General features: G+C 49.5%; 1 protein-coding gene across 7 annotated transcripts in view; it reads left to right on the top strand.

Moving 5' to 3' along the window:
- Nucleotides 1-15,883, top strand: part of vav2 (vav guanine nucleotide exchange factor 2) — a 271,817-nt gene that overhangs the window by 137,354 nt on the left and 118,580 nt on the right. For all 7 annotated transcript variants that reach the window (XM_085965171.1, XM_085965168.1, XM_085965170.1 and 4 more), the window contains exons 7-8: nucleotides 9,668-9,736; nucleotides 11,561-11,661. In XM_085965171.1, the coding sequence (XP_085821297.1) occupies nucleotides 9,668-9,736; nucleotides 11,561-11,661 (170 nt within the window). The remainder of the gene's footprint in view (nucleotides 1-9,667; nucleotides 9,737-11,560; nucleotides 11,662-15,883) is intronic.

The raw sequence follows: 15,883 nt of genomic DNA, 5'->3' as shown, positions 1-15,883 counted from the left end.
GCTATTTGGCAGAGGGCAATGGAACAAGTCCTGCAAGGGATCCCAGGGACCCAGTGTTATTTGGACGACATCCTGGTCACGGGCAAAAATGACAGTGATCACCTTGCCAACCTGGAGCAGGTGCTCACTAGATTGCAGGAATATGGGCTCCGAGCTAACCGCCCCAAATGCGAGTTTTTTAGAAAACAGATCTCGTATTGTGGCCACGTTATCGATAAAGAGGGGTTACATAAGTCCCCAGAGAAGATTGAGGCTGTAGTCAAGGCTCCAGCACCGGAAAATGTGTCACAACTGCAGTCGTTCCTCGGGCTGGTAAACTACTACCATAAGTTCTTGCCAAATTTGTCTACAATACTACACCCACTGAACACCCTACTGCAAACTGGGGTGCCATGGAAGTGGAGTGACGAATGTAGACGAGCTTTCCAGAAGAGCAAAACACTAATCACATCGAAAGAGGTATTGGCCCATTACAACCCAGCATTACCAATTCGGTTGGCATGTGATGCGTCACCCTACGGCATTGGAGCGGTGCTGTCGCACAAATTCTCGGACGGCTCAGAGAGGCCAATAGCCTTTGCGTCACGATCACTAACCTCAGCCGAGCGTAACTATGCCCAGATTGACAGGGAGGCCCTCAGCCTAGTGTGGGGAGTGAAAAAGTTCAATCACTATCTGCACAGGCAGAAATTCGCCTTGCTGACTGATCACCAGCCTCTTGTCTCCATTTTTAATCCAAAGAAGGGCGTTCCGGTGATGACTGCGCAACGACTACAAAGATGGTCACTTTTTCTAGGAGCGCACCACTATGAGATTGAATATAAGGGCACGAAACAGCATGGAAATGCTGATGGGCTATCACGCCTGCCACTGCCTACTGCGGAGGAAGCACCAGCAGTGGATCCTGTCGAAATATTCCATTCAACTATAGTTGAATACCTACCGGTAACTAACGCTTGTATCGAAAAGGAAACCCGAAATGACCCGACACTGTCTCGGGTATATGATTTGACGGTGAAGGGATGGCCAGCGCATGGCGACTCACTGTTGCCAGCATTCTCGACAAGGAGAGAACAGCTGTCAGTGTGCCGGGGGACCTTGATGTGTGGATCCCGAGTGGTAATTCCACCCAAGTTAAGGGATAGAGTGCTCAATGAGCTTCATGAGGGTCATCTGGGAGGGGTAAAAATGAAAAGCCTAGCCAGGGCTTATGTGTGGTGGCCTGGAATCGATAAACAAATCGAGGACCTGACCAAGAGCTGCTCAGGATGCCAGAAAGTCCAAAATGCACCACCACAGGCCCCTCTACACCCATGGGAGTGGCCCTCATCTCCATGGCAACGGGTGCATATTGATTTTGCTGGTCCATTCATGGACTCAATGTTTTTAACAGCCGTGGATGCGCACTCGAAATGGCCTGAGGTCATCAAAATGTCCTCCAGCACCACGGAGAAAACTATTGCAGTCTTACGGACCATTTTTGCCAGGAATGGTTTGCCAGAACAGATTTGCTCCGACAACGGACCACAGTTTGTGTCCGAAGAGTTCCGGAGGTTCTTGAAAAAGAATGGGGTAAGGCATTACACATCCGCCCCGTATCATCCAGCCACAAATGGATTGGCTGAGAGGTTCGTACAAACCTTTAAGAAGGCAATAAAGGGTATGTACAATGACAACATTCCGCTGCAGCACAAGGTGGACAATTTCCTGTTCGCCTACCGGAATGCGACACATGCAGCCACCAACCAGGCCCCAGCCATGATGTTCTTTAACCAAAGGTTAAGATCTCGCCTGGATTTGCTCAGACCAAACGTACGAAGAGATGTTGAGAGTAAGCAATTCCAGCACATCCATGAGAAGCCAACAAGGAGCTTCAATGTAGGGCAACCAGTCTTGGCCCGCGACTACCGAACAGAAAAATGGCAGCCAGGAACGATATGCACACGGCAGGGCCCACTAATGTACACAGTGGACGTTGGGGAGAGCATCGTGAGACGCCATGCTGACCAGATCCTAGAGTCACAGGAACAAGTCAACCCCATGCCTCGCCCATACGTACCTGGTGATGAACCCGACGTACAGGTCGCATCTACCCCAGAAACAGTAGCATCGGAAGCTGATGAACCAACCGACGACAGGGGGCCAGAATCGCCTCCGCACCAAGAGCAAGACACTCGGGAAAGGCGCTATCCAGAAAGGATCAGGAAGCCTCCCCAAAGACTGAATATATACATAGACTATTTTCAGCTAATGTTGCATGTTAAAAGTGTTAATTGTAATTAGTTTGATATTTAATTGTTAAATGAGTGTTATGGTACTGTTAATCTAAAAGGGGAGGAATTGTAATGTATATACCTTTAAGGGGGGGAACTGTGTTTTACAGCTCATGTATACTGCAGTACCGGCAGTGACCACACCTGTATATAGCACTGAGTAGTAATCTGTGCAGATCAGTTGCAGTGTGAGCCACGTTGAGTAAACACCTGTTGTACCGTTCTCTGCAGTCTGTGTCTTATTATACACGGACGCAACAGGTACAGCAATAATCATGGGGGATTTTAATCTGCATATAGACTGGAAAAATCAGATGGACAAAGGTAGCCTAGATGAGTTCATGGAATGTTTTCAGGATAGTTTCTTACAACAGCACATTCTGGAGCCAACCAGCGAGCAGGCTATACTAGACCTGCTATTGTGCAATGAGATAGCATTAATTAATGACCTCATAATGAAGGCGCCCCGAGGTAGAAGCGATCATAATATGATTGAATTTTACATTCAGTTTGAGAGAGAGAAGAGTGGGTCCAAGACTAGTATTTTAAACTTAAATAAGGGCAATTATGAGGACATGAAAGCAGAGCTAGCTAAAGTGAACTGGTAAATTAGGTTAAGGGATAGGTCAATAGAGTTGCAGTGACAGACATTTAAGGGGATATTTCAGAATACACAATATATACATTCCAACAAGAAAGAAAAATTCCAAGGGGAGGACCCACCATCTGTGGTTAACTAAAAAAGTTAAAGATAGTATTAAACTTAAGGAAAAAGCATATAATTGCGCAAAGATGGGTGGCAGGTCAGAAGATTGGACAGAATATAAAAAACAGCAAAGAATGACAAAGATTAATCAGGAGAGAAAAATTAGAGTGCGAGAGAAAGCTAGCTAGAAATATAAAAACAGATAGTAAGAGTTTCTATAGATATTTTAAAAAGAAAAGAGTTAACAAAGTGAGCATTGGTCCTATAAAAAGTGAGTCTGGGGAATTAATAATGGAAAATAAGGAGATGGCAGTTGAATTGAACAGGTATTTTGCATCGGTCTTCACTATAGAGGATAGAAGTAACATCCCAGAAATAGCTGTAAATCAGGAAATGGAAGGGAGGGAGGAACTCAAGAAAATTATAATCACCAGGGAAGTGGTACTGAGCAAATTGTTGGAGCTGCGGGCTGACAAGTCCCCGGGTCCTGATGGACTTCATCCTAGGGTCTTAAAAGAAGTAGCTAGTGGGATAGTTGATGCATTGGTTTTAATTTTCCAAAATTCCCTAGATTTGGGGAAAGTTCCATTAGATTGGAAAATTGCCAATGTAAGTCCTTTATTCAAAAAGGGAGGGAGCCAGAAAGCAGGAAACTACAGGCCAGTTAGCTTAACATCTGTCACAGGGAAGATGTTAGAAGCTATTATTAAAGACGTTATGCAGGGCACTTAGAAAAGTTCAAAGTAATCAGGCAGAGTCAACATGGTTTTGTGCAAGGGAAATCATGTTTAACCAATTTATTGGAGTTCTTTGAGGAAGTAACATGTGCTGTGGATAAAGGGGAACTGGTGGATGTACTGTACTTAGATTTCCAGAAGGCATTTGATAAGGTGCCACATCAAAGGTTATTGCAGAAAATAAAAGCTCATGGTGTAGGGGGTAACCTATTGGCATGGATAGAAGATTGGCTAGCTAACAGGAAAGAGAGTAGGCATAAATGGGTCATTTTCTGATTGGCAAAATGTAACAAGTCATGTGCCACAGGGATCAGTGCTGGGGCCTCAACTTTTTACAATTTATATAAATGACTTGGATGAAGGGACCAAAGGTATGGTTGCTAAATTTGCTGGTGACACAAAGATAGGTAAGAAAGTAAATTGTGAAGAGGACATAAGGAGGCTACAAAGGGATATAGATAGGTTAAGTGAGTGGGCAAAGATCTGGCAAATGGAGTATAATAAAAAAGAAGCATATTATCTAAATGGTGAGAGATTGCAGAGCTCTGAGATGCAGAGGGATCTGGGTGTCCTAGTGCATGAATCACAAAAGGTTAGTGTGCAGGTACAGCAAGTAATTAGGAAAGCTAATAGAATGTTATTGTTTATTGCGAGGGGAATTGAATACAAAAGTAGGGAGGTTATGCTTCAGTTATACAGGGCATTGGTGAGACCACATCTGGAGTGCTGTGTACAGTATTGGTCTCCTTATTTAAGGAAGGATGTAAATGCGTTGGAAGCAGTTCAGAGAAGGTTTACTAGACTAATACCTGGAATGGGCGGGTTGTCTTATGAGGAAAGGTTGGACAGGCTAGGCTTGTATCCGTTGGAGTTTAGAAGAGTAAGAGGTGACTTGATTGAAACATATAAGATCCTGAGGGGTCTGGACAGGGTGGATGTGGAGAGGATGTTTCCTCTTGTGGGAGAATCTAGAACTAGGGGTCACTGTTTAAAAATAAGGGGTTGCCCATTTAAGACAGAGATGAGGAGAAATGTTTTCTCAGAGGGTCGAGAGTCTTTGGAACTCTCTTCCTCAGAGGGCGGTGGAAGCAAAGTCTTTGAATATTTTTAAGGCAGAGGTAGATAGATTCTTGGTAAGCAAGGGGGTGAAAAGTTATCGGGGGTAGGTGGGACTGTGGAGTAATCAGATCAGCCATGATCTTATTGAATGGCAGAGCAGGCTCGAAGGGCCAAGTGGCCAACTCCTGCTCCTAATTCGTATGTCCTATCCCCCCCCCCCCCCCCCCCCCACCGTCTGTCCTGTGTAAAGGGAGCTTTACTCTGTATCTAACCCGTGCTGTACCTGCCCTGGGAGTGTTTGATGGGACAGTGTAGAGGGAGCTTTACTCTGTATCTAACCCGTGCTGTACCTGCCCTGGGAGTGTTTGATGGGACAGTGTAGAGGGAGCTTTACTCTGTATCTAACCCGTGCTGTACCTGCCCTGGGAGTGTTTGATGGGACAGTGTAGAGGGAGCTTTATTCTGTATCTAACCCGTGCTGTACCTGCCCTGGGAGTGTTTGATGGGACAGTGTAGAGGGAGCTTTACTCTGTATCTAACCCGTGCTGTACCTGCCCTGGGAGTGTTTGATGGGACAGTGTAGAGGGAGCTTTATTCTGTATCTAACCCGTGCTGTACCTGCCCTGGGAGTGTTTGATGGGACAGTGTAGAGGGGGCTTTACTCTGTATCTAACCCGTGCTGTACCTGCCCTGGGAGTGTTTGATGGGACAGTGTAGAGGGAGCTTTACTCTGTATCTAACCCCGTACTGTACCTACCAGAAATCCAATAGGGAATTCAGGAAAAACCTCTTTACCCAGAGAGTGGTGAGAATGTGGAACTCGCTACCACAGGGAGTGGTTGAAGCGAATCGTATAGATGCATTTAAGGGGAGGCTAGATATTACACAAATTAGGGTTGTATTCCCTAGAATTTAGAAGGGGTGATATGATCGAAGTTTTCAAGATATTAAGGGGAACAGATAGGGTAGATAGAGCGAAACTATTTCCGCTGGTTGGGGAGTCTAGGACTGGGGGACATCGTCTGAAATTTAGAGCCAGACCTTTTAGGATTGAAATTAGGAAACACTTCTACACACAAAGGGTGGTAGAAGTTTGGAACTCTCTTCTGCAAATGATAATTGATGCTCGATCAATTGTTAATTTTAAATCGGAGCTTGATAGCTTTCTGTTAACCAAAGATATTAAGGGATATGGGCCAAAGGTGCGTATATGGAGTTAGGTCGCAGATTAGCCATGATCTTATTCAAAGGCAGAGCAGGCTCGTGGGGCTCAATGGCCTCCCCCTGTTCCTGTGTTCCTATATGCATATGAGGGAGAAGGGAATAGCGGGTTATGCTGATTGAGTTAGATGAGGAAAGCAGCACCAGGCGTACCTAAAAATGAGGTGCCAACCTGGGGAAGCTGCAACACAGGACTACATGCATGCTAAAAAGCGGAAGCAGCATGCTATAGACAGGGCTAAGCGATCCCACAATCAACGGATCAGATCAAAGCTCTGCAGTCCTGCCACATCCAGTCGTGAATGGTGGTGGACCATTAAATAACTAATGGCAGGAGGAGGCTCCATGAACATCCTCACCCTCAATGATGGTGGAGCCCAGCATGTGAGTGCAAAAGACAAGGCTGAAGCATTTGCAACCATCTTCAACCAGAAGTGCCGAGTGGATGATCCATATCGGCCTCCTCCTGAGGTCCCCACCATCACAGAAGCCAGTCTTCAGCCAATTCGATTCACTCCACGTGATATCAAGAAATGGCTGAGCGCACTGGATACAGCAGAAGTCCTGACAACATCCTCGCTATCGTGCTGAAGACTTGTGCTCCGGAACTAGCCACGCCTCTAGCCAAGCTGTTCCAGTACAGCTACAACACTGGCATCTATCTGACAATATGGAAAACTGCCCAGGTATGTCCTGTCCACAAAAAGCAGGACAAATCCAATCCGGCCAATTATCGCCCCATCAGTCTACTCTCAATCATCAGCAAAGTGATGGAAGGTTTCATCAACAGTGCTATCAAGCGGCACTTACTCACCAATAACTTGCTCACTGATGCCCAGTTTGGGTTCTGTCAGGACCACTCTGCTCCAGACCTCATTACAGCCTTGGTCCAAACATGGACAAAAGAGCTGAATTCCAGAGGTGAGGTGAGATTGACTGCCCTTGACATCAAGGCAGCATTTGACCGAATGTGGCATCAAGGAGCCCTAGTAAAACTCAAGTCAATGGGAATCGGGGGGGAAAACACTCCACTGGCTGGAGTCATACCTAGCACAAAGGAAAATGGTTGAGGTGGTTGAAGGTCAATCATCACAGCCCCAGGACATCGCTGCAGGAGTTCCTCAGGGCAGTGTCCTAGGCCCAACCATCTTCAGCTGCTTCATCAGTGACCTTCCCTCCAACATAAGGTCAGAAATGGGGATGTTTGCTGATGACTGCACAGTGTTCAGTGCCATTCGCAACTCCTCAGATAATGAAGCAGTCCATGCCCGCATGCAACAAGACCTGGAAGACATTCAAGCTTGGGCTGATAAGTGGCAGGTAACATTTACACTACAGAACTGCCAGGCAATGACTATCTCCAACAAGCGAGAATCTAACCACTGCCCCTTGACATTCAACGGCATTACCATCGCTGAATCCCCCACCATCAACATCCTGGGGGTCACCATTGACCAGAAACTTAACTGGACCAGCCACATAAATACTGTGGCAACAAGAGCAAGTCAGAGGCTGGGTATTCTGCGGCAAGTGTCTCACCTCCTGACTCCACAAAGCCTTTCCACCATCTACAAGGCACAAGTAAGGAGTGTGATGGAATACTCTCCACGTGCTTGGATGAGTGCAGTTCCAACAACACTCAAGAAGCTCGACACCATCCAGGACAAAGCAACATGCTTGATTGGCGCCCCATCCACCACCATAAACGTTCACTCCCTCCACCAGCGGCGCACCGTGGCTGCAGTGTGTACCATCTACAAGATGCACTGCAGCAACTCGCCAAGGCTTCTTCGGCAGCACCTCCCAAACCCGTGACCTTTACCACCTCGAAGGACAGGGGCAGCAGGCGCATGGGAACACCACCACCTCCAAGTTCCCCTCCAAGTCACACAACACACTGACTTGGAAATATATCACCATTCCTTCATCGTCGCTGGGTCAAAACTCCCTACCTAACAGCACTGTAGGAGTACCTTCACTGCACGGACTGCAGCGGTTTAAGAAGGCGGCTCACCACCACCTTCTCAAGGGCAACTAGGGATGGGCAATAAATGCTGGCCTTGCCAGCGACGCCCACATCCTATGAATGAATTTTTAAAAAAGACCGGAGGAGGTTCGAGTGGAGCATAAATGCCAGCATAGATTGGTTGTGCTGAATGGGCTGTTTCTGTGCTGTATATCGTATGTAATCTGTGAAGCAACTTGATATGTTCCTTCTGACAAAGGCACTATATAAATGCAAGTTGTTGTATATAAATCTAAGTTGATGTTGAAATGATTTCTCCTTCAAAGTAAGTGAGCTTGCACTGAGCGCAGGTCGAGATTAGCTCATCTGCCAAAACTTGCCTTTAAGATCCTGTGCCGCTGTTAACAATGGTGGATCTGAGTTACAGAAAGCAGAAAGACTTGTGTTTCTATAGCACATTTCACCACCTCAGGACGTCCCAAAGCACTTTATAGTCAACTAAGTATTTTTGAAGTGTAGTCACTTTTGTAATGTAGGAAACTTGGCAGCCAATGTGCGCACAGCAAGCTCCTACAAGAAGCAATGCAATAATGACCAGATAATCTGTTTTTAGTGATGTTGATTGAGGGATGAATATTGGCCCCAGGACACCGGGGAGAACTCCCCTGCTCTTGTTCGAAATAGTGCCGTAGGATCTTATATATGAACCCGAGAGGGCAGACGGGACTTCGGTTTAACGCCTCTTCCGAAAGATGGCACATCCAACAGTGCAGCGCTCCCTCAGTACTGCCCCTCCGACAGTGCAGCACTCCCTCAGTACTGTCCCTCCGACAGTGCAGCACTCCCTCAGTACTGCCCCTCCGACAGTGCAGCGCTCCCTCAGTACTGCCCCTCCGACAGTGCAGCACTCCCTCAGTACTGTCCCTCCGACAGTGCAGCGCTCCCTCAGTACTCCCCCTCCGACAGTGCAGCGCTCCCTCAGTACTGCCCCTCCGACAGTGCGGCACACCCTTAGTACTGCCCCTCCGACAGTGCAGCGCTCCCTCAGTACTGCCCCTCCGACAGTGCAGCGCTCCCTCAGTACTCCCCCTCCGACAGTGCAGCGCTCCCTCAGTACTGCCCCTCCGCCAGTGCGGCGCTCCCTCAGTACTGCCCCTCCGACAGTGCGGCGCTCCCTCAGTACTGCCCCTCCGACAGTGCAGCGCTCCCTCAGTACTGCCCCTCCGCCAGTGCGGCGCTCCCTCAGTACTGCCCCTCCGCCAGTGCGGCGCTCCCTCAGTACTGACCCTCCGCCAGTGCGGCGCTCCCTCAGTACTGACCCTCCGCCAGTGCGGCGCTCCCTCAGTACTGCCCCTCCGCCAGTGCGGCGCTCCCTCAGTACTGCACTGGGAGTGTCAGCCTGGATTAAGGGCTTGAGTCTCTGGAGTTGGACTTGAACCCACGACCTTCTGTCTCAAAGGCGAGTGTGATACCCACTGGGCCACGGCTGACACCTGTAACATATGGTGAATTAAGCCCAGGCTGAGAGAGACCAGACTGTAAAGCTGATGTTAACATAGTTAGTGCTGGGCTTGTGGCAGAGGCTGAGTGCACTAGGTAATTGATCAGGAGGTGACAGCCCGCACCCCAGGAAGCGGGGTTAGTTGGGAATCATGTTTTCGAGATCCGTGCTGTGGTAATGACTTTCTCCGTGTGCCTGTTACAGAATTACATGATCCCATTAAAGGCCGTCCTGAATCCCCAGGAAATGGAGGCAGTGTTCATCAATCTGGAGGTACGTGTCTCCCTGCTCCTGCCAGGTTACTGAAAGAAGCGGAGCAATCACTCCCTGCGGGCGCCTCCTCATTCAGTTCTCATCTGCCAGGGGTCCCTGGTGAGGGAGGGTTGGGGTGCACAGATGGCTCTGGGGGTCCGGGGTGAGGATTGGGGTACACTGACGGCTCTGGGGGTCCGGGGTGAGGATTGGGGTACACTGACGGCTCTGGGGGTCCGGGGTGAGGATTGGGGTACACTGACGGCTCTGGGGGTCCGGGGTGAGGATTGGGGTACACTGACGGCTCTGGGGGTCCGGGGTGAGGATTGGGGTACACTGACGGCTGTGGGGGTCCGGGGTGAGGATTGGGGTACACTGACGGCTCTGGGGGTCCGGGGTGAGGATTGGGGTACACTGACGGCTGTGGGGGTCCGGGGTGAGGATTGGGGTACACTGACGGCTCTGGGGGTCCGGGGTGAGGATTGGGGTACACTGACGGCTCTGGGGGTCCGGGGTGAGTATTGGGGTACACTGACGGCTCTGGGGGTCCGGGGTGAGGATTGGTGTACACTGACGGCTCTGGGGGTCCGGGGTGAGGATTGGTGTACACTGACGGCTCTGGGGGTCCGGGGTGAGGATTGGGGTACACAGACGGCTCTGGGGGTCCGGGGTGAGTATTGGGGTACACTGACGGCTCTGGGGGTCCGGGGTGAGGATTGGGGTACACTGACGGCTGTGGGGTGAGGATTGAGGTACACTGATGGCTCTGGGGGTCCGGGGTGAGGATTGGGGTACACTGACGGCTCTGGGGTGAGGATTGAGGTACACTGATGGCTCTGGGGGTCCGGGGTGAGGATTGGGGTTACACTGACGGCTCTGGGGGTCTGGGGTGAGGATTGAGGTACACTGATGGCTCTGGGGGTCCGGGGTGAGGATTGGGGTACACGGGCTTCACACTAGATGTGGCTCGAGAAGCCTCACACTCCACCGACAACACTCCCGACATGTTTACTTAACAGCAATTACACTTGTTTTGTTTTAAAGGGACACAGACACACTGCAGCAGCAGAATAATACATTGTGTTGCATGGTAGAATGTTCCTGTCCTTATAAAGCAGCACTTTCTCTGACTCGTTGTGAGCTAGTAACGTGCAGACATCACACTTTGTCTGACATGCAGATCTTCTGAGCTGCAGCCTCGAACTCACAAGCATCTAATCATCGGGGAATTTCAGGGGAAGCTGGATAAACACATGAGGGAGAAAGGAATAGACGGATAGGGTGAGATGAAGAGGGGTGGGAGGAGGCTGGTGTGGAGCATGGACCAGTTGGGCCGAAAGGCCTGTTTTTCTGCTGTATGATCTGTCTAATAATCTGCAAAGCTCTCTGACCAAACAACAGTCGCGCTGCTCTGTCCGTTTTCAGACCACACAATCTGGTTGGTGGAAGTGACTCCCGGCTGTGTTTGTTTACAAGTGTTAGACTTGGCACTTTAAAGGGCCCGGGCATTTTATACACGGACCCACCCTGTAGTGGAATAACACAGTGCTCGTGAAATGTCACCGTGCGACTGTCGTTATAAAAGTCTGCATCATCTGACTTACAGAGAGTAACACCAAACGACTCCGCTTGTAACTGATGTCTCCATGCCCTGGACAGAAATAACGTGGGAAAAGGAGTTTTATTTTAAAATATCTGATTTTGGTCTCTTTACATTCTTATATTCTGGCCTTTATGTTGCTGGTGTCCGGGTTCAGTCTCTTCCCGAGTGCTGGGAACCTGCATTGAACAGTCGGTTTCTTCGGGGAGTTGCTCTCTCAGCAGCAATCATTCTGTCTCTTTCAGGAATTAATCCGAGTGCATTACAGTTTATTGCGAGCCATCGATGTGGCAGCAATCTCAGGAGGCAACACGCTCTACAAAGTCTTCCTGGATTTCAAAGAACGGTAAGAATTCCAAACCCGGGGTCACAAACTGTTTCTGTCTGTGTGTCTGTCTCTGTGACTGTGTCTCCATATCTCTGTCTCTCTGTGTGTCTCTGTCTCAGTGTGTGTCTCTGTCTGTGTGTCTCTGTCTCAGTGTGTGTTTCTGTGTGTGTGTCTGTCTCTGTGACTGTGTCTCCATATCTCTGTCTCTGTGTTAGTGTGTGTCACTGCATGCGTTTGTGTATATCTGTGACTGCCTCTGAGTCTCCGTCTCCATGTCTCTGTGTGTGTCTCTGTCTCAGTGTGTGTCTCTGTCTGTCTGTGTGTCTCTGTCTGTGTGTCTCTGTCTGTGTGTCTCTGTCGGTCTGTGTATCTCTGTCTCTGTGTGTATCTCTGTCTCTGTGTGTCTCTGTCTGTGTGTCTCTGTCGGTCTGTGTGTCTCTGTCTCTGTGTGTCTCTGTCTCTGTGTGTCTCTGTCTCTGTGTCTCTCTCTCTCTGTGTGTTGGTTGATTTACATGGTGTGTGTGTGTCTCTGTCTGTGTGTCTCTGTGTCAGCAAGCGGAAGTCAAGCGCAAGGAGCGCACGTCAACCCAAGCACCCCATCCACCTGCCCCTTCAACCACTGTCTGCCCCACCTGTGACAGAGACTGTAGGTCCCGCATTGGACTAATCAGCCACCTGCGAGCTCATTTTTAATGTGGAAGCAAGTCATCCTCAGTTCCGAGGGACTGCCTAAGAAAGTGTCTGTGTGTCTCTGTCTGTGTGTCTGTCTCTGTGTGTCTCTGTCTCTGTGTGTGTGTCTGTCTGTGTATGTGCCTCTGTCTGTGTGTCTCTGTCTGTCTGTCTCAGTGTGTGTCTCTGTCTGTGTGTGTGGGTTGATTTACATGGTGTGATGATATTCTCTTGGTGCTCTGCAGTAATCTTTGTACCAAACTCGGCACTGTGGAAAGTGTGTGTGAAAATACTGCACTGCTGAGAAGAGGTGTTTAATGTGTTGGTATCTCTCATTTGCCAGTTAAGCTCTGTAATATTTAGAGAGAGTGGTTCATGGATTGAGGTAAATTACTCAGCAGGTCATTAGTTAATGAAAGTTTCCTGGGTGTGTTGACTGTGAAATTCTTGCTGCTAATTGTTTCCAGGCAGTCTCGCACTCGCCTGTAATGACTAAACACTGAAGATCTCATTCCAAATGTGAGCAGAAAGCTTCCTTAGAATTGTTGCCCTTTCTGAAGTATTTAATCGCCTGTCACTGTTACAGCCTCTCCGCAATGGGTTGGCGGAGATTTGATGCTGTATTTAAAGCATTCTGCTTCCCTCACTCAGTGTCATTCCGCTCGGATACCATCCGGATTCTCCTCGCTGTCACTGTGGGTGGGATCTGATCACGGGAATGTCCCGGGATTTCTAATTACATCACAAAGCAAAAACTTCATCTTTGCGACATGAATGGGCTCTGTTTTCCATCCGGTGTGAATTTGGACACAACTCTGACCCCAACTCCCCCACCCCAACTCCCCCACCCCCCCACTCCCCCACCCCCCCAACTCCCCCACCACCCCAACTCCCCCACCACCCCAACTCCCCCACCCCAACTCCCCCACCCCAACCCTCCAACCTAGCTCCCCCACTCTGTGTGACCTGAGAGAGTCCAGAAGCCCATCTGGAGTTTATCACAGAGCGGAGGGGCTATAGGGACCAATAAATTCGGTCTGTGTATTCCTGTATTGGGTCTGTGTATTCCTGTGTTGGGTCTGTGTATTCCTGTGTTGGGTCTGTGTATTCCTGTGTTGGGTCTGTGTATTCCTGTGTTGGGTCTGTGTATTCCTGTGTGTTGGGTCTGTGTATTCCTGTGTGTTGGGTCTGTGTATTCCTGTGTGTTGGGTCTGTGTATTCCTGTGTGTTGGGTCTGTGTATTCCTGTGTAGGTCTGTGTATTCCTGTGTTGGGTCTGTGTATTCCTGTGTGTTGGGTCTGTCTATTCCTGTGTTGGATCTGTCTATTCCTGTGTTGGTCTGCCTATTCCTGTGTTGGGTCTGTCTATTCCTGTGTTGGGTCTGTCTATTCCTGTGTTGGGTCTGTCTATTCCTGTGTTGGGTCTGTCTATTCCTGTGTGTTGGGTCTGTGTATTCCTGTGTTGGGTCTGTCTGTTCCTGTGTTGGGTCTGTCTGTTCCTGTGTTGGGTCTGTCTATTCCTGTGTTGGGTCTGTCTGTTCCTGTGTTGGGTCTGCCTGTTCCTGTGTTGGGTCTGTCTATTCCGGTGTTGGGTCTGTCTATTCCTGTGTTGGGTCTGCCTGTTCCTGTGTTGGGTCTGCCTGTTCCTGTGTTGGGTCTGCCTGTTCCTGTGTTGGGTCTGCCTGTTCCTGTGTTGGGTCTGCCTGTTCCTGTGTTGGGTCTGCCTGTTCCTGTGTTGGGTCTGCCTGTTCCTGTGTTGGGTCTGCCTGTTCCTGTGTTGGGTCTGCCTGTTCCTGTGTTGGGTCTGTGTATTCCTGTGTTGGGTCTGTCTATTCCTGTGTTGGGTCTGTCTGTTCCTGTGTTGGGTCTGTGTATTCCTGTGTTGGGTCTGCCTGTTCCTGTGTTGGGTCTGTGTATTCCTGTGTTGGGCCTGTCTGTTCCTGTGTTGGGTCTGTCTGTTCCTGTGTTGGGTCTGCCTATTCCTGTGTTGGGTCTGTCTGTTCCTGTGTTGGGTCTGTCTGTTCCTGTGTTGGGTCTGTCTATTCCTGTGTTGGGTCTGTGTATTCCTGTGTTGGGTCTGCCTGTTCCTGTGTTGGGTCTGTCTATTCCTGTGTTGGGTCTGTCTGTTCCTGTGTTGGGTCTGCCTGTTCCTGTGTTGGGTCTGTCTATTCCTGTGTTGGGTCTGTCTGTTCCTGTGTTGGGTCTGTGTATTCCTGTGTTGGGTCTGCGTATTCCTGTGTTGGGTCTGTCTGTTCCTGTGTTGGGTCTGCCTATTCCTGTGTTGGGTCTGTCTGTTCCTGTGTTGGGTCTGTGTATTCCTGTGTTGGGTCTGTCTATTCCTGTGTTGGGTCTGCCTGTTCCTGTGTTGGGTCTGTCTATTCCGGTGTTGGGTCTGTCTATTCCTGTGTTGGGTCTGCCTGTTCCTGTGTTGGGTCTGCCTGTTCCTGTGTTGGGTCTGCCTGTTCCTGTGTTGGGTCTGCCTGTTCCTGTGTTGGGTCTGCCTGTTCCTGTGTTGGGTCTGCCTGTTCCTGTGTTGGGTCTGCCTGTTCCTGTGTTGGGTCTGCCTGTTCCTGTGTTGGGTCTGCCTGTTCCTGTGTTGGGTCTGCCTGTTCCTGTGTTGGGTCTGCCTGTTCCTGTGTTGGGTCTGCCTGTTCCTGTGTTGGGTCTGTCTGTTCCTGTGTTGGGTCTGCCTGTTCCTGTGTTGGGTCTGTCTATTCCTGTGTTGGGTCTGTCTGTTCCTGTGTTGGGTCTGTGTATTCCTGTGTTGGGTCTGCGTATTCCTGTGTTGGGTCTGTCTGTTCCTGTGTTGGGTCTGCCTATTCCTGTGTTGGGTCTGTCTGTTCCTGTGTTGGGTCTGTGTATTCCTGTGTTGGGTCTGTCTATTCCTGTGTTGGGTCTGCGTATTCCTGTGTTGGGTCTGTCTGTTCCTGTGTTGGGTCTGCGTATTCCTGTGTTGGGTCTGTCTATTCCTGTGTTGGGTCTGTCTATTCCTGTGTTGGGTCTGTCTATTCCTGTGTTGGGTCTGTCTATTCCTGTGTTGGGTCTGTCTATTCCTGTGTTGGGTCTGCGTATTCCTGTGTTGGGTCTGTCTGTTCCTGTGTTGGGTCTGCGTATTCCTGTGTTGGGTCTGTCTATTCCTGTGTTGGGTCTGTCTATTCCTGTGTTGGGTCTGTCTATTCCTGTGTTGGGTCTGTCTATTCCTGTGTTGGGTCTGTCTATTCCTGTGTTGGTCTGTCTATTCCTGTGTTGGGTCTGCCTGTTCCTGTGTTGGGTCTGCCTGTTCCTGTGTTGGGCCTGCCTGTTCCTGTGTTGGGTCTGCCTGTTCCTGTGTTGGGTCTGCCTGTTCCTGTGTTGGGTCTGCCTGTTCCTGTGTTGAGTCTGCCTGTTCCTGTGTTGGGTCTGTCTATTCCTGTGTTGGGTCTGTCTATTCCTGTGTTGGGTCTGTCTGTTCCTGTGTTGGGTCTGTCTGTTCCTGTGTTGGGTCTGTGTATTCCTGTGTTGGGTCTGTCTGTTCCTGTGTTGGGTCTGTCTGTTCCTGTGTTGGGTCTGTCTATTCCTGTGTTGGGTCTGTC

Source organism: Somniosus microcephalus, chromosome 23 (assembly GCF_052327205.1).
Source record: "Somniosus microcephalus isolate GS21.2 chromosome 23, FLI_Smic_1.0, whole genome shotgun sequence".
Classification (NCBI taxonomy): Eukaryota; Metazoa; Chordata; class Chondrichthyes; order Squaliformes; family Somniosidae; genus Somniosus; species Somniosus microcephalus.
The sequence above is the reverse complement of the archived record's forward strand: the minus strand, read 5'-3'. Positions and strand labels throughout refer to the sequence as shown.